This window comes from Diorhabda carinulata, chromosome 9 (assembly GCF_026250575.1).
Source record: "Diorhabda carinulata isolate Delta chromosome 9, icDioCari1.1, whole genome shotgun sequence".
Classification (NCBI taxonomy): Eukaryota; Metazoa; Arthropoda; class Insecta; order Coleoptera; family Chrysomelidae; genus Diorhabda; species Diorhabda carinulata.
Genome location: NC_079468.1, coordinates 3,128,490 through 3,155,113, shown reverse-complemented (window position 1 = coordinate 3,155,113; position 26,624 = coordinate 3,128,490). Strand labels below are relative to the sequence as shown.

Here is a 26,624-nt window from a genome sequence, read left to right as displayed (position 1 = left end):
ACATAAATTTCTCGCGAAGTGGTCATCCAATTATGTTAATTCAATAAATTTTTATAGGTGATGTAATTATATGGTAAAAACAAAATGTATTTAGAGCATTTCTGAATATTTTAAATACCTTCCTTTATAATTCAATATTGCAGCAACAAAAAACAACCCAAAAGACAAAGTAACTGCAATCGAAGACTTGAGGTGTATTCGATTATATACTAACTAACGAATTGACTTGTCAATCTTCTAATAGAAGTGATTAAATTACATATAAGACAAATCTGAGATCTTTATGTTCACTATCATGGCTGACCATCTACAGATCTCTATCCAGCTCCACCAAAGCATTTTCTACGTTGGTTTATAATAATATTTTCTAAGTAGATGGTCCTGAGTTTCATCTTGTAACTTACTCGGTTTTCTGTCATCAGTAACTAACTAGCAAATTGATTTCTCAATTATATGAGATTGGATTATATATTAGGCAAATCTGAGGCCTTTCATGTTATCTATCATAGCTGGCCATCTAAAGCTCTCTCTCCAGCTCGACTAAAGCATTTTCTACGTTGGTTTATAATAATATTTTCTTAGTAGATGGTCCTGAGTTTCATCTTGTAACTTACTCGGTTTTCTGTCATCAGTAACTAACTAGCAACTTGATTTCTCAATTATATGAGATTGGATTATATATTAGGCAAATCTGAGGCCTTTCATGTTATCTATCATAGCTGGCCATCTAAGGCTCTCTCTCCAGCTCGACTAAAGCATTTTCTACGTTGGTTTATAATAATATTTTCTAAGTAGATGGTCCTGAGTTTCATCTTGTAACTTACTCGGTTTTCTGTCATCAGTAACTAACTAGCAAATTGATTTCTCAATTATATGAGATTGGATTATATATTAGGCAAATCTGAGGCCTTTCATGTTATCTATCATAGCTGGCCATCTAAAGCTCTCTCTCCAGCTCGACTAAAGCATTTTCTACGTTGGTTTATAATAATATTTTCTAAGTAGATGGTCCTGAGTTTCATCTTGTAACTTACTCGGTTTTCTGTCATCAGTAACTAACTAGCAAATTGATTTCTCAATTATATGAGATTGGATTATATATTAGGCAAATCTGAGGCCTTTCATGTTATCTATCATAGCTGGCCATCTAAGGCTCTCTCTCCAGCTCGACTAAAGCATTTTCTACGTTGGTTTATAATAATATTTTCTTAGTAGATGGTCCTGAGTTTCATCTTGTAACTTACTCGGTTTTCTGTCATCAGTAACTAACTAGCAACTTGATTTCTCAATTATATGAGATTGGATTATATATTAGGCAAATCTGAGGCCTTTCATGTTATCTATCATAGCTGGCCATCTAAAGCTCTCTCTCCAGCTCGACTAAAGCATTTTCTACGTTGGTTTATGATAATATTCTGTAAGTAGGTGCGTTTCTTCTTCTTACTTCATGAGGATACAGTAGAGCTCTTATTCAAAATATGGAGTTTCTTTCCATCTTTCGTGAATCTGTAGCGGATCTTGAATCGTCTATACCGTTTCTTTGGTATTTTCCTTGAATTAATGACGTTCGTAACATGATTCATATAAATTTTGGATTCTAAACGATGGTTTTCTGATATAGCTGATAGATGTTTGTCATCCACTTTTTTGAAAATAAGTTTACGTAATTTGAAAACATTTTTATAACCTAAATTATAAATTTAAATCCCAATGCATCCCTCTTATCGACGAATTTTTCATTTTACGAATTAATTTATTTAGATTCACACTGTATATGTCTTATATTATTCTTCTTTGTCCCATTTTAACAGAAGATATGACTCTAAAATAACTAATAAGAATAAATTTAATAAGAAATCAAATGTGAAATTTACTATTCCACAATATTTATTATCTCATGTTTCTTTTATTAAGAAATTATTAAAATAACATATCAAATTTTTGACTGAACTGCGTCACGATTTTATTTATCTAGTTAATCTGTCTTAAACACAGCGTTGCCAATTGTTTATCTATTCCATTAGTTCCACAATGAAAACGGGGAATTTATTATTAATTTGTTTTCGTTTTGTATAATTGTTAATAATAATAAAAAACATGGTCATTGACGCAAAGACAATCATTATAAATTTATTAAATATACAGGGTGTCTAATAATAATAAAAAAACAACCAAATACTAATACCATTAAAGTTGTTATACAAGGTGTGAACGCGAGCTATTATACAAGCCATAACGGCCGAAAGGTAGGCCAAGACTGGAGTGCAAGAAAAATATCTGGCGAGCAAGATCCAGCTCGTTTGGTTCCCGATCACTCGAGCAACGAGGCGGACTCATTCCGCAGATTGGGATCAGTGAACTCACCGATGGACCCTCGTGGTATCTCAACGGTCTATTTGTAAGAGATGGATGTGACTGCTTCAACTAAATAGGCGCGAAATCCGACTAGTAACCGTGTTTATAACCGGACGTTGTCATCTAAGACGCCATCTCCACACCATGGGCATCACGGACGATCCGAAGAGCCCTTGGTGCATGGAGGATGAAGAAATCGCAGACTACGTCATCTGTGAGTGTCCTGCACTCATAGAGCGCGGTTAAAGTCTAATGACATCAAAGGGTTGAATCCAAAACGCCTGACCAGCTTCACAAAGGATATCGACCTTTGGTGACGTCAAATGGGGCACGATGGGCCTATCTGAAGATCTATGAGGTGTGAGGTCAACGGCTCCTTGGCCTCCCACAATAAACTCGTTATTTTTTTTTTAAATTCTTTTTTCAAATGTGAAATTTCTTGGACCGATTAAAGTGTGAATATAAACAGAAAGACATATTTAGGTGTTTTTTCTATATTCTTATCAATTTTATCTTTATTATTTTAGGAACTTTCCTTTCCGTCTTTACATCATAGTATGGGTAGCACTTCCTTCAGATTTTCCATGTCGAGCACGGCCGACATGGAAGGTCAAGGAGGTAGCTTCGAATGTATCAAACAGGTAGGACCACCAAGAGGCCCTTTGGAAGGTCTAGGTTCCATACCATATAAAATTAGGATTCATGCTAATGATGACGTTTATGAGGTTACCAGAAATAGAATGACTGAAGCTGAAGATAAATATAAAAATAAATGGTAAGTAATTGGTTAATAACTGAAAGAAAAATCCTAATTTAAAATATTTGAAATTGATTTATTCTTATTGAGGCATTGGTTTAGAGTAAGGTCCCTCAAAATTTCGTGTTGTTTGTCTGGCGTCATCATTTATTTTATTGTTATTAATACTCTTCATTCATTATGGCAACGGTAGTTTGTTCTTTGGGGTTGAAATATTTTCTACACTAGAAGAATAGATGAAATAAAAGCATCCCCTGGACCAATATATGCAGAAATCAACAATGAAATGCCTGGTAAAACCTCAGGATATTCCGAAGACGTAAAATGGAAGTAGGACACCGCTTTCTGACTTTTCCGACCTCCCTGTCCGATTTGTTCGGGTTGAGGTCGTGCGACTTTCCATTTATTTCAAATACTTCGAGGAATGTTTGTGATCGTTGTCATGCTTGAAGATAAATTTTCTGCCGATCAATTGCTGGCCAGAATGTACTACATCTACTTTTAATATTTTTTATAGATTTCTTTCTTTGAAATCCCTTCAATTTTTACCAGGTTTCTAAACCCTTTTCCTCCATAACATCCCCAAACAAGCACCGAGCCTCCGTCGTGTTTTACATCCAGGATTACATGTCAGTTCTCCCTTTGACCTAAGAACAAAGACTTTTCTCTTAGATCCAAAAAAATCAAACTGTAACTCATTACTCCACAAAACTCTCTCCCACTCTTCATGCCCGAATTTTCATGTTCTTTAGCCCACTGCAACCTCTTAATGTTATTTTGGCGTCTTAACGTCCAAAAAAGGCCAACGACTCGATCTAATTCCACTGTAGAAGAACTCAATAGCAGATTCCTAGATTCATTGATATGAGCTGCTACATCTGGTTCCGTGAGTCGTCGCCAAAACTCGTTGGATGCATTTTTTTTACGTTGTATTCCACGTTTTTTCTTTTTAGTCTGGTACGGTTATTTTTGCCTAAACTATGAATACTTGCAAGCCTGAATTTGCGAGAACGCCAATAATTCATATACGATTTTCACAAAATTAGAAACAACAGCACGTTATTTTGCCTTAAAAGGCCAACCAGCACTAAACTACAATCATAAACACCGAATAAATAATTCTTATTTGAATACAACAGGTACTTGCAAGTTTTAACTTGTCTTGTCGACAAAATATAAACATGCGCTCGTATAAAATAACCAAAAACATTCGCTTGGCAATATGGTAGAGAAATTTGTTTTATTGTGTATTATTTTGAAAATTAATGGCAGCGATCTATAACATCTATATAAGTTTTATCCGGAATATCGAATGACTCATCTGACATTTTGCCTTGTTTTCAATTTTGTTTGTCTTTGTGGTCTTTCTTGTCTCATGTTTCATAATCTTCAATAAAAAGTTTCTTTTATATGTGTTGTAGACTATTAAAAAAATCCACCCCTGGGAGCCTTATTATCAATTACTATATAGTAAATCATAAAGTGACAGGAAATATAAGTGGTTGATATGTTAAAAAAAAATGATATGTAATTATTTCGTATTCCAAGCACAAGAGAGATAAAGCCGAATCAAACTGATATTGGACGTAAAGTGAAGGTGAAGCAAAGCAGAGCATCAGTTCACCCTGTGCGTAGAGAAATGCCTTCGATGCGCGACAGCCTTCTAAAGCAACCGTCTCAACCTTACCAACCTAAACCCTCCATTGCGCCTCCATCGCCGGTATCGGCAGTCCATTCATCGACCAACGGCCATTTGTCCAACGGTCTTGGCAGCAATCACGTTAGTAGCTCTAGGCCGTTACTCAACGCCGCCAAGAAGCTCTCTGTTCCAGAAATAAGACGTCCTCCTAAGTAAGTATTCTAACATTTCCTTTTATATATATAAATCGTCGTTAGTTATAGTTCTCAAATTTCTAGCCGTAAACCGCAAACTTTAACACCACCGGGAGGTGGTGGTAGTGATGGTGGCAGCTCGGGTAGCGGTCAATCTCCCACCAGCACACTACCAGGATCGCCGCCCCTTATTTCTACTACATCGACGGGTAACAAACGACCAGGATATCACGAGGGGTCCGATGGATTTTCATATAAACGACAACGTATCGCCCACAACGCACCCAAACATCACCCCGACCAATTGTACCACCAACCAGTGAGTATAATATTAAAATTTAAATTGAATTATGAAGAAGATGTTTCAGGTCTATTCTAATGTTATATATTGCAGGTGGAAAATAACAGTCAAAGGAGACCGGTGACTGATTCTAGAGATTCCAGTAATATGAATCCTCGAAGTAGGGAATCTCCTTCTGGTGGTGGAATCAGTGGAAATTCAGGTGGTGGTAACGGTAACTATGGGCTTGTCAACGGACACTCTAATAATTTAACGGCGCTGGATGTTAAAGTTAAACGTGATTCGAGTGATGATGACGACGACGACGATGATGAGGTTGGAAAGAGAGCATGTGATAGTCAGTAAGTATCATCATTCAGATTATAATAACGATAATTATCTATTTTAATGAATATTTTTAATTCAGTTTCGATGTAAGCCAAGAAAAGACATTCGTCGATAATCGTAGCGTATCTCCGGCTGTGAAAATGGTCGAAGTCGATAAATGGGATCGAGACAAACTTACCAACGAAAGACAAAACGGTACAATGAATCGAATAACGAACGGTATCAGTCCGACTCAGCATTATCAGACGAGGCCTCAGTACGTTCCAACGGAAAGAACAGCTGTCAAAAATCATACGAACGTCACTTCTTCGACGGAAAATAGGATAGCCAGAGTTAGCCCCGATAGTCAGACGGAAGGGTTGCCTAATGGCGATATAGACGCAAACTTTAACAATGAAAACGAAGACGAATTTCCTGATTATAAAAAGTGAGTGTTATATATCATCACAAACTTCCCTTGATATGACCCTTTTCTCGAATTGGTACTTTAAACACCTATTTGGAGACTTGTGATCCAAATCTAAGAAACCCTTATAGAAACAAACCCTAATATGGATGAGACTAACCCAAAAATCCGTGGCCCCTATAGAAATAACCCCTAATATGACTCCGACAAACACTTTTGAGGAGCAGTTCTGAGAGACATTGATTCAAAATCTCATAAACCCCTATATAAGTAACTATAAAGGCTCCTCATATGACTTTTTTCTCAAATTAGCACTTTCCAAAGAGAAGTTCAAAGGGACCTAAGGATCTCCTATAGAAACAGCTCCTAATATAGTTTTTATCAACTGTTTTTCTATCAAATAAGCATCATCTTATGAGACTTGACTCAAAACTTGGCCCTAATATGGTTCCTATTGATTTTTTTCTATTAAATCAGCACTTTCAGCACCCATTTTAAGAGACTTGATCCAAATTGCCGAGGCCCCTATAGAAATAATCCCTGATATAACTCCGTTAGTTTTCTTCTTTCAAATAAGCACTTTTGAGTATCCGTTTGAGAAGTTTTAATCAAAATCTAAGAAACCTCTATAGAAACAATTATATAGGCTCCTCATATGACTTTTTTCTCAAATTAGCACTTTCCAACCAGGTATTCAAAATACTCTGTGGAGAATTTTGATCAAAATCTAAGAAACCTCTATAGAAACAACCCCTAAATTGTCTCGTATCAACTTTCATCTATCGACTCATCACTCTTCACACTCGTTTCATAAGACTTTTGAACAAAAACTCTAAAATATGATTGTCTCTGATTAACTTTTTTTTCTTAAATCAGAATATTCAGCATTCATTTGATAAAATTTGATCAAAAACTCCAAAACCCCTATAAAAATAATAATCATATACTCCTTTATGTGACTCCAATTGAATTTTGACTTGAAAATAAGTGCTTTGAGTACACATTTTCAAAAAACTTTGAAATTTCTATAGAAACAGCCCTCAATGTCATCAATTTGAGCACTCATCGGAGGCTTTGGATAAAAATTTTAGAAGTCTCTATAGAAATAACCATTTTCGTACACACTTAAAGCACCTCATTTGATTGGATATTTGACCAAAAATTCTTAATGCTCTACATTTGGTTTTACAGTTAGAGTAAACAAACATCATTCTGTCATCCTGTACAAAATGGCGTACACCCAAATCTTTTAAAACTCGAAACATAAGCTAGATTACATCTAAACGCAGAAGACTTAACAAATTTTTTATATGGATCTATTATTGGTGGTTTATTCTTTTACAGAGAATATGTGACAATCCGAGACGCTGAACAAAGAAGGCGGTATAAAGCAGATTTCAATGCTGATTATACAGAGTATAGGGATTTGCACAGTATTGTCGAAAAAGTTTCTAGAAGGTTTGCTCAGTTAGAAGAACGCCTAAAAAAGGAAGAAGAAAATAGTCCAAAATTTAAAGTAAGAATTGTAATAAACCATTCCGATACTCAATTACATATTACGCATTACTTATAAATTATTTTTTCTTTTATTTTAATTTTTGTAAATACTTCTTCTATCCATCATTACAATATTTGTACGGGTTTCATATCTGATATTGTATCAGAACTTTGTATTTTTTAGGACGTGAAAAAGCAGATAGTTCGAGAATACCAAGAAAATAAAAAGAACATGAACCATCAACGAGCGAAACGACGGTTTCAATATCTGCACGAGAAACTGTCGCATATCAAAAGACTAGTTATGGAGTACGATCAAGAGATGACGGACTCCCGGTACTGACGCTGGGTGCAGGTGGCCGCTGGCCCCCCAAATGCCCTACTGCCTTTCTACGGACATTCTCAAAGAGGACATCACGAAATGTATAAAACAAATCATATTTTCTTATTCGTTTAAACAATTTCTTATTAGTGCAATTGTTTTTGTTTGGAGTTGCGCGACCACAGTTCGATCTGACAATTTTTTTTGAGCCGATTGAGAGTAAACAGAAAAATATACTGGTCGCTTTGTTGATGGTTCTTTTCGTATATTCCGTGTACACGATTTTTGATTAAAAATAGGAACACTTGCCGATCTACAAATGCTTGATAATCTTTTATGTAATTTTGAACGAAAAAAAAAATGGGTTAGAAGTTAGGGGTCGAAAATTCTAGATGCTTATACGGGAAGATAACTGTACATATTGAATATTTCTTCTTCTCAACCGCAGGACTAATGGAAGTATTTCTTCTCGAGAAACGTCATTACATTTATGGAAGTACTTCCTGTTTTTAATATTATTTATTTTTTTCTGTAAACAACATTTATAGGTAAAGGATTTTTTTTGGTACCTCATCTGTCGTTTATTTGTCCACATAAAGAAGTTGTCGTTGCCAAAAAACAATTTCGGTACCTTTTACATTATGTTATTTGGGCAAATTTATTTTTCCGAGTGATATGAATAGTGTGCAAGTCTTAGGGTGGTTTCAGGTGGAGAATGTATACATTTTTTACTCATTTATTTGTATCTGTGATTGTAGGTATACATGACAGTTTGGAAAACATTTGATCAACTCTTTTTGTATTACCGATTGGTGTGTTATGATAGCTTCTTAGTGTTTTCTTTTTACCCGGTATGGAAAATAACAGAATGGAAAGAGAAAGAATAAGGGAAAAGATCAATGTGATGTAAAGATTAAAAACTTTTTTTTTCGACTTCTGGCATAGAGCAATCGGTTTGTAAATAAATTGCCTCGATAAAGGTAACAAGTTTTTTTAAGTAGTTGAAATTGTATTGGTTTTATGTTATTTTCGTATTTTTAGAAAAATTTCGTTATTTTTGATTGGTTAGTGATAAATTAATTTTTTTATAGTCTAATTACTACATCTGTTCATCTCTATTTGTATTTTTAGATACATTGAGAATTGAAATGAAAAAAAATTGCGACGATTTTTTTGTCGATTTAACAAACAAAAACTAAAGTAGATCATTTCACTGTTAAAAGATAATCAAGTATAAATAAACCAAGGTATGGATGACGATTTAACAAAGTTTACTGTACAATTTTGTTAGATATTTTGTTTTGATTTTGTGAATGCTTTGATGGTACATTCCATTTTTTTGTGCCAATAGGACAAGTGTTTTTATTATGCCATGTTAATATTTTTTAAAGAAAACCGTTCAGAGCGATAAAATCAGTGTTTTATAATAATTAGACATCATAGAATCTCAATTAAATTGTTTATTGAGTCACCAGTAAAATTGTAGTGGCATAAATCATCGATTTTAATTCTCGATGCTTTAAAAGCTATTAGATTGTATAGATTAATGCCTGTTAAATTGTAGTGGCATCTGTCAATTGATTCCTGATACTTTTGAATTCACTAAATTGGGAAGTAAGTCCATGATAAAATTATAGTAACATCTGTTATTTATGAATTGATCTTCGGCGTCAAGATTTTTTTCTGTGTAGCTATTAGATTATGTATAAAATTATAATGTCATTTGTCAACAGTTTTTTTGGCATTTAGATCATTTCCAATTCTTCCAAATACTTATAAATCTATTAGATAGTGAATAATTCTTTCCTATAGAATAATTGATGCTTTCAAATTTACTAGATTGTGTATAAAATTGACATGTTAATCTCTCCCAATCGTTCCTGATACTTATAAAGCAATAAAATGTTGGGTTTGTTGCCTACTGTAGAAATCCTGATGCTTTTAATTTGTTTTTTGTGATTTCTAATGCTTATAAAGCTAGTGAAATGTTCATTAGACATCAAAATTGGTTCCTGTTTAATTTCTGATACCTCAAAGATATTAGATTGTGTATAAAATAATATTTTCATTTGTCTATATTTTTTAGCTATCGAGATTACTCCCAATCGTTCCTAATACTTATACAGCAATAAAATGTTGGATTTGTTGCTTCCTGTAGAATTCCTTATGCTTCTAATTTGCTCTGGTGTGACTTCTGATGCTTTTAAAGCTAGTGAATTATTCATAAGACATCAAAATTAGTTTCTGTCCAATTTCTGATGCCTATAAGCGTTCCTGATACTTATAAAGCTATAAAATGTTAGATTTGTTGCTTACTGTAGAATTCCTGATGCTTCTAATTTATTTTGGGTGATTTCTGATACGTTTAAAGCTAGTAAATTGTTCATTAGGCATCAAAATTGGTTCCTGTTCCAATTTTTGATGCCTCAAAGCTATTAAATTGTCTACAAAATTACATTTTAATTTTTTTACCATTTTTTTGGCATCAAGATTCCTCCAAATCCTTCCTGATTCATTCAAAGTTATTAAATAATGGATTAGACATCAAAATTGCTTCCTTTTAAATTTACAAAATTGTATATAAAATTGAAATGTCATTGGTTAACACTTTTTTGGCATCGGGATTACTTCCTATCTAAATCCTGATGACTTTGAAGCTATTAGTGTGTGCATTAGACATCAAAATTAATTGATATTTAATGTCTTGTGTCCCATAGCTATCCTATTGTGTATAAAATTATATTTTAATTAGTCTACCACGTTTTTGGTATCGAAATTATTTCCAATTCTTCCTTATTCTTTTAAAGCTATCAAATAGTAGATTAGACTCAAAATTGCTTTCTGGATGATTCCCGATGCTTTTAAAGTTACTATATTTTGTATAAAATTGAATTGTCATCTGTTAACCCTTATTTGGTGTCATACAGAATTTCTGATGCTTGTAAATTTACCATAAAGTGTATAAAATTGAAATGTCATCGGTTAATCCTTACTTGGCATCAAAATTACTTCCTATCTCAATTCCTGATGTCTTTAAAGCTACTTAGTTGTTCATTATACATCAAAATTGCTTCCTGTAGAATTTCTGATGCTTTAAAATTTACTAGATTATGTATAAAATTGAAATGTCTTAGGTTAATCCTTTGTTGGTATCAAAATTACTTTCTATCTCAATTCCTGATGTCTTCAAAGCTACTGAATTGTTTATTAAACATCAAAATTGGTTCCTATTCAATTTATGATGCTTTAAAGCTATTAGATCATGTATAACATATTTTCATATGTCTACCATTTTTTTATGTATCAAGATTACTTCCAATCCTTCCTAATACTTTTATAACTACTTAATTGTGGATTAAAAATTAAAGCCATTATATCGTGTATTAGATATCAAAATTGCTTCCTGCCCAATTCCTGATACTTAAGCTATAAACTGGTGGGTTGTGCATCAAGTTTGCTTCCTCTGTAACTATTGATGCTTCTAAAGCCATTAGATCGACATCCGTCATCAGTAATTTGTGTTTTTGATGTTAGTATGATCTTGTGGATAAAATCCAGAACGGCACATTAATATTGCTCAATTAAGGACATATCGAATGGCTTCTTAAATAGCAAACGGTTTCTTTAAAAAAGTTAACATTTCACATTTCTTGCCAGATTGATTCTGGTGGAGGTAAAACTCGTTTAAAAATAGTATTCTAAATTGTTTTCCTTTATTGAGAAGAATACTGTTGATAAAAAATTAAATTATATATATATATTATATAAAAAAGGTGTTTTTGATATTTATTATAAAAAACAATCTCGTCCAAAATAACTGTAGCCTCTATATTTCGCCTATTTTTTTTGAGAACTATTTAAAATGTTGCACTAGATTTTTTTCATTTTAGAAAAGAAAATCTTTTAGATAGTTCATCGAAAACAAAGATAACTTATATTCTAAAATATATAATCAATTTTACCCAGAGAGATTTTTTTGTTGTTGTTTGTAAGCAGCTGTGGAAGTTATTGTCTCAAAATAAGCTGTTAGTTGAAAAATTTCGTTTTACTTGTAGTCATGATGAGTATAAATAATCTGAGCTTATATTGATTTCCGGAAAGATGATAAAAATGATGAAGTGAAAACGTAACGACACGATAAAAAAATGCGTTATTATTTTAGAAAACTGAGCTAAGGATTTTTTTTATTCTCCTTCTGATTTAAAATTACTTTCTTTTATAACTTTTTAAAGATTAATCTTGTTAAAAGATATTTCTATTTTGATTTTATTCTTATTCTGATATTTAAGAACATTTAAAAGCATAAACATATCAAAAGGTCTAAGAAATAAGAAATCTCTTTTTTTGTTAGTAGGGGCATGGATGATAGTCCTTCAGAAAGAACTACTTTTTTATCTTGTTCATATCTGGGAGTAGAAATTTATCTGTAATAGACTTTTGAATTATATTATTGTTATTTAAAAAATCACAATAATGTCATGAGGAAATGTTTTCATATTTCAAATATATACCAGACAAATGATAATATATTCGAAAATCAGAACACTGGAAAAGAAATATTAGATCTTCCTTTTTTGTAACTTTATAATGCTTGACTTTTCTTAACTAATTAGTCTTTCACATCACTCACACCATAAAACAGACTTTACCAATTGGCACCACAGCTCGATGTGAGTCTGGACTCTTCGACATTTCGCTTCCAAACTGTCTCTTCTTCATCAACGTTCCTCACTCTTTCATATTTGTTGTTTGTAAGTCTTCGTGAAATTGATTATCCATCTAATACGAGGTCTGTCTCTTTATTTTACTGCTGCATATTAAATGGTTCAATATTTCCTTCCAGACCTTGTAACCTTAATAAGATTTCATCACAATTTCTTCATGAATGTCAATCAATCAAACTTTTCTTATGTATATAGCTTTTGTATGGCCTCACAATCTGCTGGTTTTTTACTGAACACACTATTTACAGCAACATTCACAATTACACTATCTGACACGCGTTTCTATTACCAAGTTATCATCTTCAGGACTGAAGGCGAAGAGTTTACCTGAGGTAATATCACCAACGGTTCTAAAAATTCAAATTGCTGTTTTTAATTAGGCAACTATTGGAATATTATTTTCTATATCATAATAACATTTTTAATTGTTACACGTTGAAATATTTTTATCTTAAACATTTTCAAGTTTCCCAAATATGTCTTCTTTGTCTGATAATTTAAATTAGTGCTTCTAATTTGATTTAAATCCTGTATTTCATCTTGATTTTGCATTTATAATAGCTAATACAACGACTATTACAATAAAACGCTCTCTCCAACAACTGGAAGAATAAATGTTCTTGCATTATCACTGTAGACGATACTTGGTCGACTTTTTTTGCAATAAATGATTTGAAAGACAGTAACTAATTATATATTATTAATAACATTAAGTCGTTAAGTAGTTGTTGTAAAAAAGGAAGCTCGTAATATTTTATTTCCAGTGTATATATTATCATTTCTCGTGTAGACATTTGAACATAACCATTGCTTTCTTCTAAATACTTTGGTTCATGTACTTTGAGATGTAGAGGTTCAACTAAGTTTAACCAAGATTTTAGGACTTGCTTAGGATCCTTGCATTCTAAATGAACCAACTGTGATGCATTTCTTAAACGTAGGTTTAGATCGGTTTTATATCAGGAATCGAGTCAACCCTTTCAATTTCGTGAATGGATCTCACTTCTGTAGGTTGTAATCGATGAAAATACTTGGTGATAAAAGCCCACGACTCAGCATTGCATCATAAGGTGGTTAAGTAGACTTTGCAATCTCCTAAATTCTTTAGAAACTACTTAGAAGGTGCAAACACACATAAAAAGGGTATTGGTGGGCTTTTCACTCATTTTTGCAACCAATATACCTAATAAAAAACAGTAAAAATATTTTCTTAAATACTCAGTTTGTAGTTGTCCTCTTTGAACAGGTTGTAGAGAACCTTTATTCAACCCAATTTTTGCACTCACCCCCGTTTGGACAAAAATTTTATTTGGTACCTTTTTTCAACACAGACGATGTGTCTTTGTATAAAGTAAATGTTAACTTGAATTGAGTTGTTTGCATTTAGATCGAATTTCAAATAATTCATCCAGTTTTGAAATTTACTTTCTTCTAAACTCTTCAATGAGGTTTGAGGATTTGATTATCCTGGTTCCTAGTGATTGGCAGATCAGAAGTATAAGTTAGATCCTTGTCGTATCCCTGATTTGATTGGATGTTTATTTATCTTGACAAAAACATGTCTGTAATCTTTGGAACTTGGAAGTTTATTTTTGATTATGTATAACAACCCTTTGTGCCAAACCTTATCAAAGGCTTATATGGGTAATAACCTTATTGGACGGTATGATATTATTTCATTTTATTTTGGAAACCTTTATTATTTCCATTGGAGAGGAAAAAGATATATCCTAAGTTCTGCGTTGCTGATAAATTGAACGAATTTGAATCCTTTAATTGGTATTTCTTGTAACACACTCTCCGTTAAGAATTCTTTGTGGTAGTAAGATCTCTAGTTTGATTTCAGGGCATGAGAATTTTTTTACAGGTTTATCTATAACTGCAGCGTTGTTTTTTGGTGACACAAATTATATTTTCAGATAAAAATATTAGATTTAAATTTTGGATATTATCCGCTCAGCTATTCTGATCGAAATATAACTAGTGTCGTGTTGTACATAACCTCACTTTTCACTTCAATGGGGACTACAGCTTTTATTTCCACCAGCGAGCGAGGTCTTTCAATGTAATTGTCCAAATTTATTATTAAATCTTCCTATTAATGTAAAAGGGAAGATACAAGTTATCGATATACAAAATTAACGCATATGGTGGTAAATTAAAATTCTGTACCCCTAATTTGTGAGATGAATGTTGTTTTATGTAAGCTCTGATTTAAATAAACTCCAAATTTGTGTCAATTTATCGATAGTGCCAATTCTTAATTATAATCACCAAAAAAAAGTTGTGATTGATTGTGTTTTGATGGTAATACTGCATGTTTTGTTAATAAAAATTAAATCCTCAGATATTTAGGTTATATTTGTTGAAAGAATCTTCGATTTCTATGTATTATATATTAGTTGAAAAGAAAAATAAATACCCACATAAACATATGCGGACTGAGGGTAAAAAAATTTTTGTCTCGTATTTGCTTATTATGAATTTATTTCAAAATAGTATAATCTCATATATATATATATATATGTCGGCCCGCGTGTGAGTTAAAACTAGATTGTAAGCTTATTTAGGAATTGGAATTATTATATAAGATTTATCAATTGTTAAAGTTGGTGCATTATTAATCATCTTAAATCACAACACTATAAACTTTTATCACAATATCCATGGGTACTTCGTGTATCATTTTGGTCCATAAGATTTATACTTCCACTGTTTTTTTTGGTCGCTTTATTTTCTTATCGATCTCCATCATTTTGGTTGTCTCTTTATACATGAAGGTGCTGACATGTGGAAAGTTTAACCAAAATTTTAAAAAAATCAATCTACGGTTAGATAGGATTTTTTTTCAATTCCTAAATTTAATTACAGAATTCGTTTATTGGAATTTTTACTCGCAAGTTAATCGGTATTGTGCCTGTGGAGACTTCCAAGTCCACGGTGCTGTTTCACTTTATACTAAAAGAAAACATCCAACAGGTTGGTAGTATTGATCAGTTGGAAAAAAATTAACTACAATGGCAAACTTTTTTGATCAAATTAGAGTAATAAAAGGTGCTTCCACAACGTTTTATAATATTTATATTGATTAACAGAAGCCAGTTTCAATAAGATATTAAAATAAGGTTAATAGAAACTTCTATTATAAACAATCTGCAAAAAGCGAAGAAAATCATTGAAATATTATTGTATACTGTTTTATTTCCAATTCTAATCATTCCTATCGAAATGCAGTGACCATGGAATATTTTCTAGTACTAAAGTGACATGCTAAAAAAATATATTCAAACAAAAAAATGCTAGGAGCTTTTTCAAAGATATAGAAAATTTTTCACAGTCAAGTATGTATATAAAAAAATAATAACATTTTTCTCAATATTTGTATAAGGAAATTTTTAGAGAAATTGATTTTGATTCGAGATTCAGTTGTCTACAAAGATAACTCATCGGAAAACACTTGTATGCATTTCAGAAAAGCATTACCGATAGTTTCCAATATACATATAGTTCATCGTGATATACCCTGTATATATTTCGTTTTTATCGCACTTTGTCAATAATTTTATTACATATTAACATCAGTTATTTTAAAATTTTTAATTATTCAGAGACGTGCCTTTTTATTGGGCATATAAAATGAAAAAATAACTGAAATAATTTTAATTTTGAATAATTTTCTTTTTAATCAGTATCAATTCATTTTCCATTTGAAGTAAATGTAACAATCAGTGTAGAAACAATGTCATATAGATCACTATTTCCATTATAAATCACATCTTTGGTACTTGTAGATTATTTGGAAAGTCGTTTTGCCTTTCCAATCGCTCTAGAGGTTTTTAAAGTAATTTCTCAAGGTGTTAGACCTACTCCTTCGGGATACTTAAGTCATTTGCTGAAATGGACAGAACATTCGCAGAGTAGATACTATACAGCATCAATTATCTTGCTCGTAAACTCTCCTTTAAGTACCAAGACTATTATCTTAAGGTTGTATCCCACTTGTCAGACTGACCACTAGTCTAATATCGTTTTTGGATATCTCGAAATGTTCCTTAGACTTTTATGGTTAAGAATGTTTTGGATTGTCTTAGACTCTATATGATCCTTTAGCAATCCATTAAGTTTGTGGTTCAAATGACATCTCGTGAGGCTACAGTATGGTTAAGTCCAAAATATGGAATTGTTTCCACTTTCTGCTTCCTCATTGTCTGGTGGTTTGATAGCTTTATCAGAGTTACTTCATTTCTGTTAGCTGGTGTTTTTATATATGTTTACACTCCTATGCTAGCTTGGACGTGCATTTAATAATTTTCAGTACTTTCAAGGGCACTTGGTTATCAGATATAATATTAATGTACTTTCTAGTGACCACATAAGTTTATTTCTAACAACTTTGCCTGAAAAATATTGATTGAGTCTTTGTGATATGGATTTTGGTCCAAAAATACCCTTACATTAGCATCGAATCATCTGTGTACCAGAAATATTCATTTCGAGTTTACGGATTATCTTTATTGACCCAAGATTTGTGGTCATTGATTACTACTTCAAATGGGATACCTATGTCCAACATGCTATCCATTTGGTCCATTATTTAGTAACTATTTTCAACCTTTATCGTTAGGAGACCTGTAAGATTTCCTACTTTAATTTCTCATTCTGAATTACTGTGTGGACACCTTCTTCAACTCAGTAATGAAGAAGAAATTGATTAGTTCGTACTTCGCTTTGTATTTTAAGGATATTAAACATATTTGTTTCAAAATATTACAAAAGCAAATGCATAACTTTTTACCCTAGTTTTCCTGAAATATCCTATAAAAAATAGTTTAGTGCGAAAAATCAGATCAGTACTGTAGAGTGGATGATCAACGGCTCCCAGCCAAATTTCGTCAAAACAGCTACTGTGTGTCAAGGAGCAGTAAGCAGGTTTCTTGTTTTAAATGACACTCTACAGCGTTTACTGTTTCACCAAGTGAATTGGCAAAATACCCTTCCTATAACCAGAGAATCGTGCACATCTCTTTCTGAACCTACAGCCTGTTTGAATTTCGTCCTGACCATAGATCCTCTATGCTTGTAAATCATAGATTGCTGCTTGGCTTCTTCAAGTACTTATTGCAGAACAATGAGTGATGCTTCTAAGCCTTGAATTTTTTGTTCTAGTGTCAAGTTTTTCTTTTTCCACATACTTTTTGCCCCAATATCTAGTCAATTTCTGTTAGGCAGTGTATATATAGCTTTTGGTGAAAATCTTCCATATTAGATGTATATTTATTTTGAACAATCAATGTCTCTCTTTTTTATTGCAAATTTTAAAAAATCAACTTCAAATCTTGGATTTGGTTGAAATATTTTATGAAATTGAGTAGCATAACCTCAACAAAATACACTTTAATTTTTTTTGTAATGATTTTTACTTACGGGTAATTTTCCAACTATCTATACTGTTCAACTGTTAGATGTGGATATGAACTGGAAAAAAATGTTAATTTGAGTTTTACGAACAAGGTGTAATGCCGAGGCTGTTGGACCTGTTTCAATGTTTCATTATTACTATTATTGAATTTTAGTTTGTACATACTGTATATTTTCAGTTGACATTTTGTGACATTCTCAACAGATTCGAGAGTGAATCTAGTTGTATCTTGTTTAACTATAATTGAATTTGATGTTTTGTTTTTTGACATACGTGCATATATTTTTTTGCTTAATTTTTAAATTAATAGCAATACACTTCATAGTAGTGATGTAAATTTTTTGGAATTGAATATTAATATATATTATACGCGAACATTCAATACTTGTTTTATTTACCATAATTCGATACACCATTTTCAGTAAACAAAAAGTTTGTTCTTGGTAGCTGCACTGGCAGAACTAGTTCAGGAAGTGTACACTAAAGCGTTCTTTGTAGCAGAACCAGCGCTAGGTCTAGAGTCAGTTCAGCCAGTGCAATGCAATAAGTGTAAGTACTAAATCGTTTTCCATTATTGTTATACTACAAGGCTTGAATCACATCAAATAACCTCAAATGCAACAATCAACAAATGCCCCATTGCTCTCTGCACTATATCGTTCTTTGTATCCGATGGAAATAATTCTATACACTCACGAACTGGCCTGCACTGGTCCAGTTCCAGTGCAGCTACCAAGAGCAAACCTTATGAAATCAGACTGATGACAAATTTCTTCTTAGGGTATGTTCTGTGGTGCAGAATAAAATATGGAGGTTTCAGAAACGGGCTTGTGACTGGATAAATTTTTGGGATTAGGGATATAGGATAGTGTGGTATCGACTGAGGTAATTGGAGCGAAAAGAATGACTTGATGAACTAAACGGCTTTTAGTAATAGATTTTTTATTCTTTTAAGTAAATGATGGTATTGCTGCGGATGTCTTATTTCCTGTTGCCAGCCATTTGGGCTCAAAACATTTTAAAGCAAATGTTATTTGCGTTAATTACGTTCAATTAATCAAAATAGGTACTGGTTTTAAATCGTTGTCGTATTTATTAACCTTCCGGTGGGCGCGCCGTTATACTTAATGTTTCAGTTTTCCCTTATACCCTTCATTATTCCATCCCTACCACAACCTTTACACAATAGAAAAAAATCTGCAGTGGTTTAGTCATAAACAACCAAAAAAGTGAAAATATTGAAGATTTAGTTATGTGTTAATATTTTTATGCTGTTCAAATAAAACTTGTTTTCAATTTTAGTGCCTCTAATACTTAATAATAATTATTCTCTATAACAGTGGTGGACAGTGTGGGTAGCTCGCGGTGATGCTCAGCGGGTTGGTAACACTGAGTGTCTGGAAACGCTGCAGCCGGTTAGTCATTGCCGGAGTTACACGGTTTTGTTACGCCGACTGTTTAATTACGCGTGTAGCCAGAGTGAGGTTATGTCTGTGCTGTATGTGTTTAATTCACGTGTACACTGTTCAGCTTTTTGCTAATACAGTGATGCGAAGAGTTGAAGCTATGAGTTCTGATTTAGTTTCACAGCTTAAAACTGATTTTGATCGTTGTAATTATTTTTCCTTACAACTTAACGAATCAACTGATATAGTTGATACAGCTCAGTTGGCTACTTTTGTAAGAATGGTGGTTGAAGATTTTGAAACAAAAGAAGAGCTGGTAAAGGTTGTACCGCTTACTGGGTATACAACTGAAAGATATATTTTTAACATTTAAAAGGCTGATTGAATGTGAAAACATTCCTGTGAAGAAGTTGGTGGCACTAGCTACGGATGGAGCTCCCGCAATGGTAGGCTTGGAGAAAGGATTTATTGCCTTGTGACGTAAAGACAGTAACATACCGAAATTTTTGTCTTACCATTGCATCATACACCAGCAGTCACTGTGTGGAAAGTTCTTAAGTATGAACAATGTAAAGAAAACAGTTGTCAAAATAGTAAATAAAATAAGAGTGCATACACTTCAAAAACGACTGTTCACAGAACTAATTGAAGAGTTAGAATGCCGGTATGATGATCTGTTGCTTCGTACAGAAGTTCGTTGGTTTAGTAGAGGCAAAGTTATGCAACGTTTCAAAGAGTTGCTACTTGCACTGGTGAAATTCTTGAAAGATCGGGGTGAGCATCTTACTGGAAGATCCCACATGGCTTCAAGATTTATCCTTTCTTACTGATATAACTGAAAAGTTGAATGGCTTAAATTTGCACATCGGTGGAATGATTTCAGTTTGAATACAAGCACAAAATTCTCCACAACACCCCAGCAATAACCAAGACTATGTGGAAATTCTTTTAGACTTGAGACAACAATTTGATCAACGATTCCAAGATTCTAAAAGCATATTGATTGTGGCACAGTTCGTCAACTCCTTTTGTAAAGATCGATGCAGATTTTTTCAGCTTGGGTTGTAAAACATTTTGGTGAAGATCAGGCTGCCGTTGAAATAGAATTTGTTGATTTTCAGAATCACCTGTAACTAAAATCCTTCTCTACCACTGGAAATGCCTAACCTCTAATCCCCAAAGAAAAGTATCCAATTGTGGTTCAAGTTGCATTAAAAGTGAAAGCTATGTTCAGCTCTACATACTTGTGTGAAGCATCTTTTTCAAGTATGAAATTCATAAAAAACAAATATAGAAACAGACTGACTGATGAATATTTGGACAACTGCATCAGAATGGCGGCTACAACATAATCTTCAAACTTCAAGAACAAACTTGATGGCCAAAAAGGTTCCACTCCTTTCATTGTAATGAACATTTAAACTTTTTTTTGTTACACTTCCTCTATATTTTGATTAATACTAGAAATAAACTGATTTAAATTCCTTTTTGTGCACTTTCTTTTGCCCAATATTCCCAGGTAGCTTACTAAGAGGTTTATAAATGCTAGGATGGCTTACTAACTCGAAAGTTTGGCGACCACTGCTCTACAAGTATCATCAAATAGTTTATATATGAATATAGAAGTAAAACAAGCACTAGAAGATAATTTAAAAATCTCTCGGTACGACGCGCGCCTGCTGGTGTCACAAAATGGGGCCCGCCCGCCGGAAGTTTAAGCAATATTTTATATAAAACAAGTATCTGGTGGGGGCAATGGTTTTTCACATAAAAATATTCAAAATTGTAACGATTTTTGATTTACGGCGGTATAACGAAAATATTTAAAAATATACTTTATTGAAATAATTTCACTTTGAACATAATTCATAAATTACGATCTTCCTAACTATATAATATTATAAAACAGCTGCTATTTCAAAACGATTCCTAACCAAATATAATCATAGTGTATTATTAATTTTAACACGTTAACTGCCAACTACGAAATATACAACATGATTTATCCCCCCCAAGGAAATTTTTTTCTAATAATTCTCATACATTTTCTATACTTGTCAGTGATAACTTTTCATATAAATAAGTATTTTTAAAGATTCAGTGCGATTAAATAAAATTGTGAAAATTAGTTTGGCAATCAACGTGTTAATAAGCTAAAAAAGAAAATAAAATTAGCGAATCTTAGTTAACAACACGAATACCTGCAACACTCAGTAAGTCGCGTGACTGAAACATAGATGGCGCTTAATTTAAACGTGGTCGTACAGGCACCGATGGCCGCGAACGTTCTGGTCGTCCAATTGAGGTGGTTACTCCAAAAAAACAACTAAAAAGTCCACAAATTGATTATATCGAATCGTAAACTAAAACTGCGTAAGATAACTGAGGCCGTAAAGATATCAGAAGACAAAACGATCATCATCTGAGTGGACTGCAGCCGGTGAATCACGTCCCAAGCGTCCAAAGGCACATCAGTCAGCTGGGAAGGTTATGGCTTCAGAATTTTGAGATGCGCATGGAATATTGTTCATCGACCAATTCCAAAATGGAGATAGTCCATGTTGTCGTAGTTGGATCGTTCGAATTCAAAAATCAAGGAAAAACAGCTTCATATGTCGAAGACAAAACCACTGTTTTACCAAGAAAATGGCACCGATTAACAAGACGATGGCTAAATTGAATTAATTAAACTTCGAATTGTTCCCTCATCCACCGTATAGTCCAGATCTGTCCCCCAGTGATTACTGGCTATTCGCTGATCTCAAAAAAATGCTCGCCGATAAAAAATTTAGCTCAAATGAAGAAGCAATTGGTAAAACTGAAGCCTATATCGAGAAAAACGACAAATCCACGGCATCGAGAAGTTAGAGAAGCGTTGATTGATTACATTGATGAATAGAATCGACTTTTGGCAAAAAATGTGTTTTTCTTTGTTAGTCACAAGACTTATTGAGTTCAAACATCATTATTCTAGTATTATCATAGCTGAAATAATAAACACTAACTATATGGTTATCAATTAATTTTGTATATATATATATATAAAAAAAACATATTGTCAAAAATTCTTACCGACAGAATAGTAAGAGTTAAAAATTTGAGTCGATAAATATCTGCAAATAAAATATATTTACACACTACTTATATACGTTTGGTTTTTTAGTCCTCTAAGGCCAACCTGTACACAATGATTGTTACAATCAAATATCAAGACATATTCTAAGAACCAAATACCTCGACAAACAACTTTTTGCACAATTTTGATAAATCACCTAGTGTACAATAAGAAATAGAAACTCGTGTTACTTGAGTCCATACTATGTCGATCGACACCATTCGACTTAATCGAACAAGTGTGGACGTGTCGACTGACTTTGTCCAGCAGTCCAGCTGATTACCAACTGTGGCAATGATAATTGCAGTTGTAACCGCCCCAGCATCTTCTTTATCACTCATGTTTTTTATTATAAGTGAATTGAAAGTACTTCTTTAAGCTATGAGCTCGGTCTGAAGAAGGGAAGAATGAGGAAGATTCGGATGATTTCTCTCTAGCTGATGAGGATAATGACATGTAATAAATTGGTGTCATTCCAGATGAGCAAGGTGCGATATGCATGTTTTGCAGTGGTCATTTCAAGGACGACACAAATGGTGAACTATGGGTCCAGTGTTTAATGTGTAACAGTTGGACACACAAACATAAGATGAAAAAAACGCTTATGTCAGCGATTTTTGTCGCTAATTTGTGCTTTAAGTTTTAAAATAAAGGTGTAAATTGACATTTGACTTCTGTTACACAATATTTTGGTCATGGCCCAAATTCCAATCACCTTAGTTCGGAATGACAAATTTCCACTTTTGAGTCCATATTCGGACCTTCTCCTCTTGTATCAATCAACTATTCCACTATGAAATCTATTGCTTAATGTCATCATTATCAGAAAATCACAAAAAACCGAACTAACTATAATTTCACAAAAAAAAATATATTGCCCACACAATCTTGAAACCAAACAATTATAATTTATCTAGAAACTAAATTTTAGTATATAAATGTACGAATAAAGAAGTTACAACAAAGATATATTTATATTTCGGATAGAATAAAACCAACCGGTAGCCTAATTTATTACAAATAATTAAAAATGAGTGGGATATCACTCTCTTTAACCCTTTCAGTCCCAATTTTTGACCCAGGCTGTGCCCTACTTGTATATTCTACTTACAAAATGTCGAGGCAAGTCCAAAAAATTCCTACAGAAAATATTTGGTGCACGTCAAGAATTTTTTTTTATAAAATTCGTTATAGAAAAGTTACAGAATTATGTGGAAAAGCTACATTACTATAAATTTCACCAGTCGCCGCTAGGAGGTGCAAGTATCGTTTGTTCATTTCAGTAGTCAATCTTTTCATTTCATAGAAAAGTGACAGTTGTGACTTTAGGTTTGTTCTTAGTAGCTGCACTGGCAGAACTAGTTCACTAAAGTGTTCTTTGTAGTAGAACCAGCGCTAGTGTTGCTGTTCTTAGTAGTAGTGCAAGAGAACTAGTTCACCCAGTTCACTGTATTGCTTGTACTGGGTCTAGACAGTGCAATAAGTGTAATTTGGAAGCGGTGGCACTACATTTTCGTCATCGGACGAATGTAAAATATCAAGAAGTACTAAATCGTTTTCCATTATTGTTAATACTTAATCACATCAAATAACCTCAAATACAACAATCAACAAATGCTCCATTGCTCTCTGCTCTATATCGTTCTTTATATCCGATAGAATAGTACAATTCCAGGAAAAGATGTCCTAAAGTTAGCAGGAACCATTCGAGAGACTGATGTCAGCTAAGATTTTATACTGCAAAACTTATTAATGAATCACTTTTTGCAGCAGTTGATAATTCAATAATTACCAGAAAAACGTGCCAAAATAATTATAGACATAAACAGAAAACGAGACGAATCTCAGGTGTAATCAGTTTGGTATGTATGCAATTTCTTGGAAAGACCCTAAAAATGTCACAGTACATTCTAATTATAAGAGATGAAATAACTGAAATGTACAGAAAGATAAATAGGTGGTGGAAAAGTTTTTTTTTATCTGCTGTTGATGACTTTTTTTTTCAACGGACCCACTAGAAGAAGGTATCATTGCTATATGTATATGTATTTGTTCAATATATCCAGTGGGAAATGTCCCTGGTTCCAAAAGACGCCCCTTTGAAAAAAAAATTAATAAATTGATACCTCTTTAGTTTCGTTCTTGTTTATTTAAATAGCCTATCATGAGAAAACATCACTTAAACCAAATAAACAAATTGGTACTGAAAGAGTTAAGTAGAATTTCCCTTTACACCTAAGAGGAATCAACCCCATAAAGTAGATATTGCTCGAGAGCATAAAGAATAATCATAACAAATATAATGTTCAAGAACAAAAAGAAAATAATTTTTAAAAAAAATTTGATAATAATGAAAAACGAAGAGAAATGGTCTAAATAATACAGTGTTAAAGATACTGGTATTATGAAAAGTGTAGGTGAAACCATGGCAAACTTAATTCATATTCAATACAAAAATTAAAATAGTCTTACAAAAAATTTCCAGATTATGTATCTTTTGTCAAGTATATTGATATTTTCATGGTACAATTCCTTAATCAAATCAAAATTGTATGGGGAATTTACACAGACAGAAAAAAAATTGAATTAAACATTATAAAAACAAAAAAAATAGAAAAATATTATATTCAAATAGATGTTAAAATTACTTGATAAGTTAAATGGTGGTGTTGCTGGTTTTTCTGCAATTAGGGCAAGTCTGTTGGTTAAGAAACCACACATCTATGCATTTTTTATGAAAAGCATGGCGACAAGGAAGTGTTGTAACATTGGTTCTCAATCCCTCCAAGCAAATGGAACACTGTTCTACAGTTCTCCTTCTGTGTTTTCTGAAAAATATTGTTTATTTAGATAAGTTATGATATATACAATTTTATTTACCTTACTTGATTTGTCTCGTAAAAATTTTCTACTTACTTGAAATATTTGAAATTACTTATTTTGAGCAAACATATGAATTTTAAATATCTATGATAGTGGCTAATTGAAATATCAACTTATTTGTTTTGATTGATTATTCTAGATTTAATTGTTTGATAAAAATAGATACAAAAAATGATCATTAAATTACTGGTTTTAATTCTGGAATAGTCGGGTAATTGTGATCGATTTTTTGGAAAATAAAGACACAAAATTTTCCATGCTTAATCTAGTAATTGAAATTGAAAAAAAATTAAATTGCAAACATTTTTCAGAGAAAACTTTGTAGATTGAATATATAAACCGAAACATGCTTTTGAACAAAAATAGGTAATTTAAGTTAATTTAAATAATTTTTTCAATATTCAGAGAAATCTAATATCAAAAAAATTATTACAACCAGAAAATAGTACAAAACATAATACAAATGTTATGTTTTTGCTTTTATTTTAATTTTTAGAGAAAATAATAAAACAGCATAATAAATCCAAATATATTTTTAATTTAATTTTTTTCTAATGTTAAAATATCGAACAATTTGGTACATGATCTTTAATATCTTGTAGATATTAATGACTTTAGTAAAAATATTTTAAAAAAATCATTGTTAATTGTATATAAAACTTGTATATTTTGGGTTCAAAATATATCATACAACGTAAAAATATTAATGAATAAACAATAATTATTAATTAGTTACCTTTCTCCATCGGTTTTCGACTGTACTGGTATTGTGTCATATCCATACGGGAAAGAGTTCTTGGAACTACTATTACTATATTTCTCTTGTCTATTTTTCGAATTCCACCATGAGTATGCTATAGTCCCTACAGCTACTACCAGCATTACTCCAAAAACTAATGGTGAACCATATTGTAAAGCCATCTTGTAAAAATCTACGAATGAATTTAGTTCTCAAATTATATTCTGTCTATTTTTTTGACAATCAAGTTATTTTTAGCAAAATTACTTACTTAATCAAGAAAACTTTACAACGAGTATATGATAAAAACAAGAAATTGTACTTAAAATTGTATATAATACAGTTCAAAGCTATTAGCTGCGGGATTTACAGAAAAGTAAATAAAGAACAAAAATCTCATCAGCTGTCATTGACATTTATTCTTGTTTGTTGATTCCTATTTTGAGTGGTTAGAAAATAGTTGGCGCATGCCCAATCTAAGATTATCGTTAAAAGCTAGTTTGTTTGTTGAGTTCCCAAGTTCACAAATTAATTTAGAAA

The 26,624-nt window shown here is 32.4% G+C and overlaps 1 protein-coding gene and 1 long non-coding RNA gene across 4 annotated transcripts in view; one reads left to right on the top strand and one right to left on the bottom strand.

The window, feature by feature from the left end:
• LOC130898111 (RNA polymerase II elongation factor Ell) overlaps positions 1–18,323 on the top strand; it is a 33,309-nt gene extending 14,986 nt beyond the window's left edge. Inside the window, exons 3-9 of one of the 3 annotated variants that reach the window (XM_057807169.1) lie at positions 2,883–3,130; positions 4,661–4,963; positions 5,030–5,264; positions 5,340–5,587; positions 5,653–6,000; positions 7,324–7,495; positions 7,661–18,323. In XM_057807169.1, coding sequence (XP_057663152.1) covers positions 2,883–3,130; positions 4,661–4,963; positions 5,030–5,264; positions 5,340–5,587; positions 5,653–6,000; positions 7,324–7,495; positions 7,661–7,819 — 1,713 coding nt within the window. In that variant the 3' untranslated portion in view covers positions 7,820–18,323. Of the gene's footprint in view, positions 1–2,882; positions 3,131–4,660; positions 4,964–5,008; positions 5,265–5,339; positions 5,588–5,652; positions 6,001–7,323; positions 7,496–7,660 lie in introns of all 3 variants that reach the window. The other 2 variants (XM_057807168.1, XM_057807167.1) reach the window with 2 other exon arrangements.
• Positions 18,324–21,169: 2,846 nt separating this feature from the next.
• Positions 21,170–26,520, bottom strand: LOC130898113 (uncharacterized). The gene is made up of 2 exons (XR_009059837.1): positions 26,356–26,520; positions 21,170–26,277 (listed from the first exon to the last, which is right to left on the bottom strand). It is a non-coding gene; the product is annotated as an uncharacterized LOC130898113 (long non-coding RNA).
• Positions 26,521–26,624: the final 104 nt, after the last annotated feature.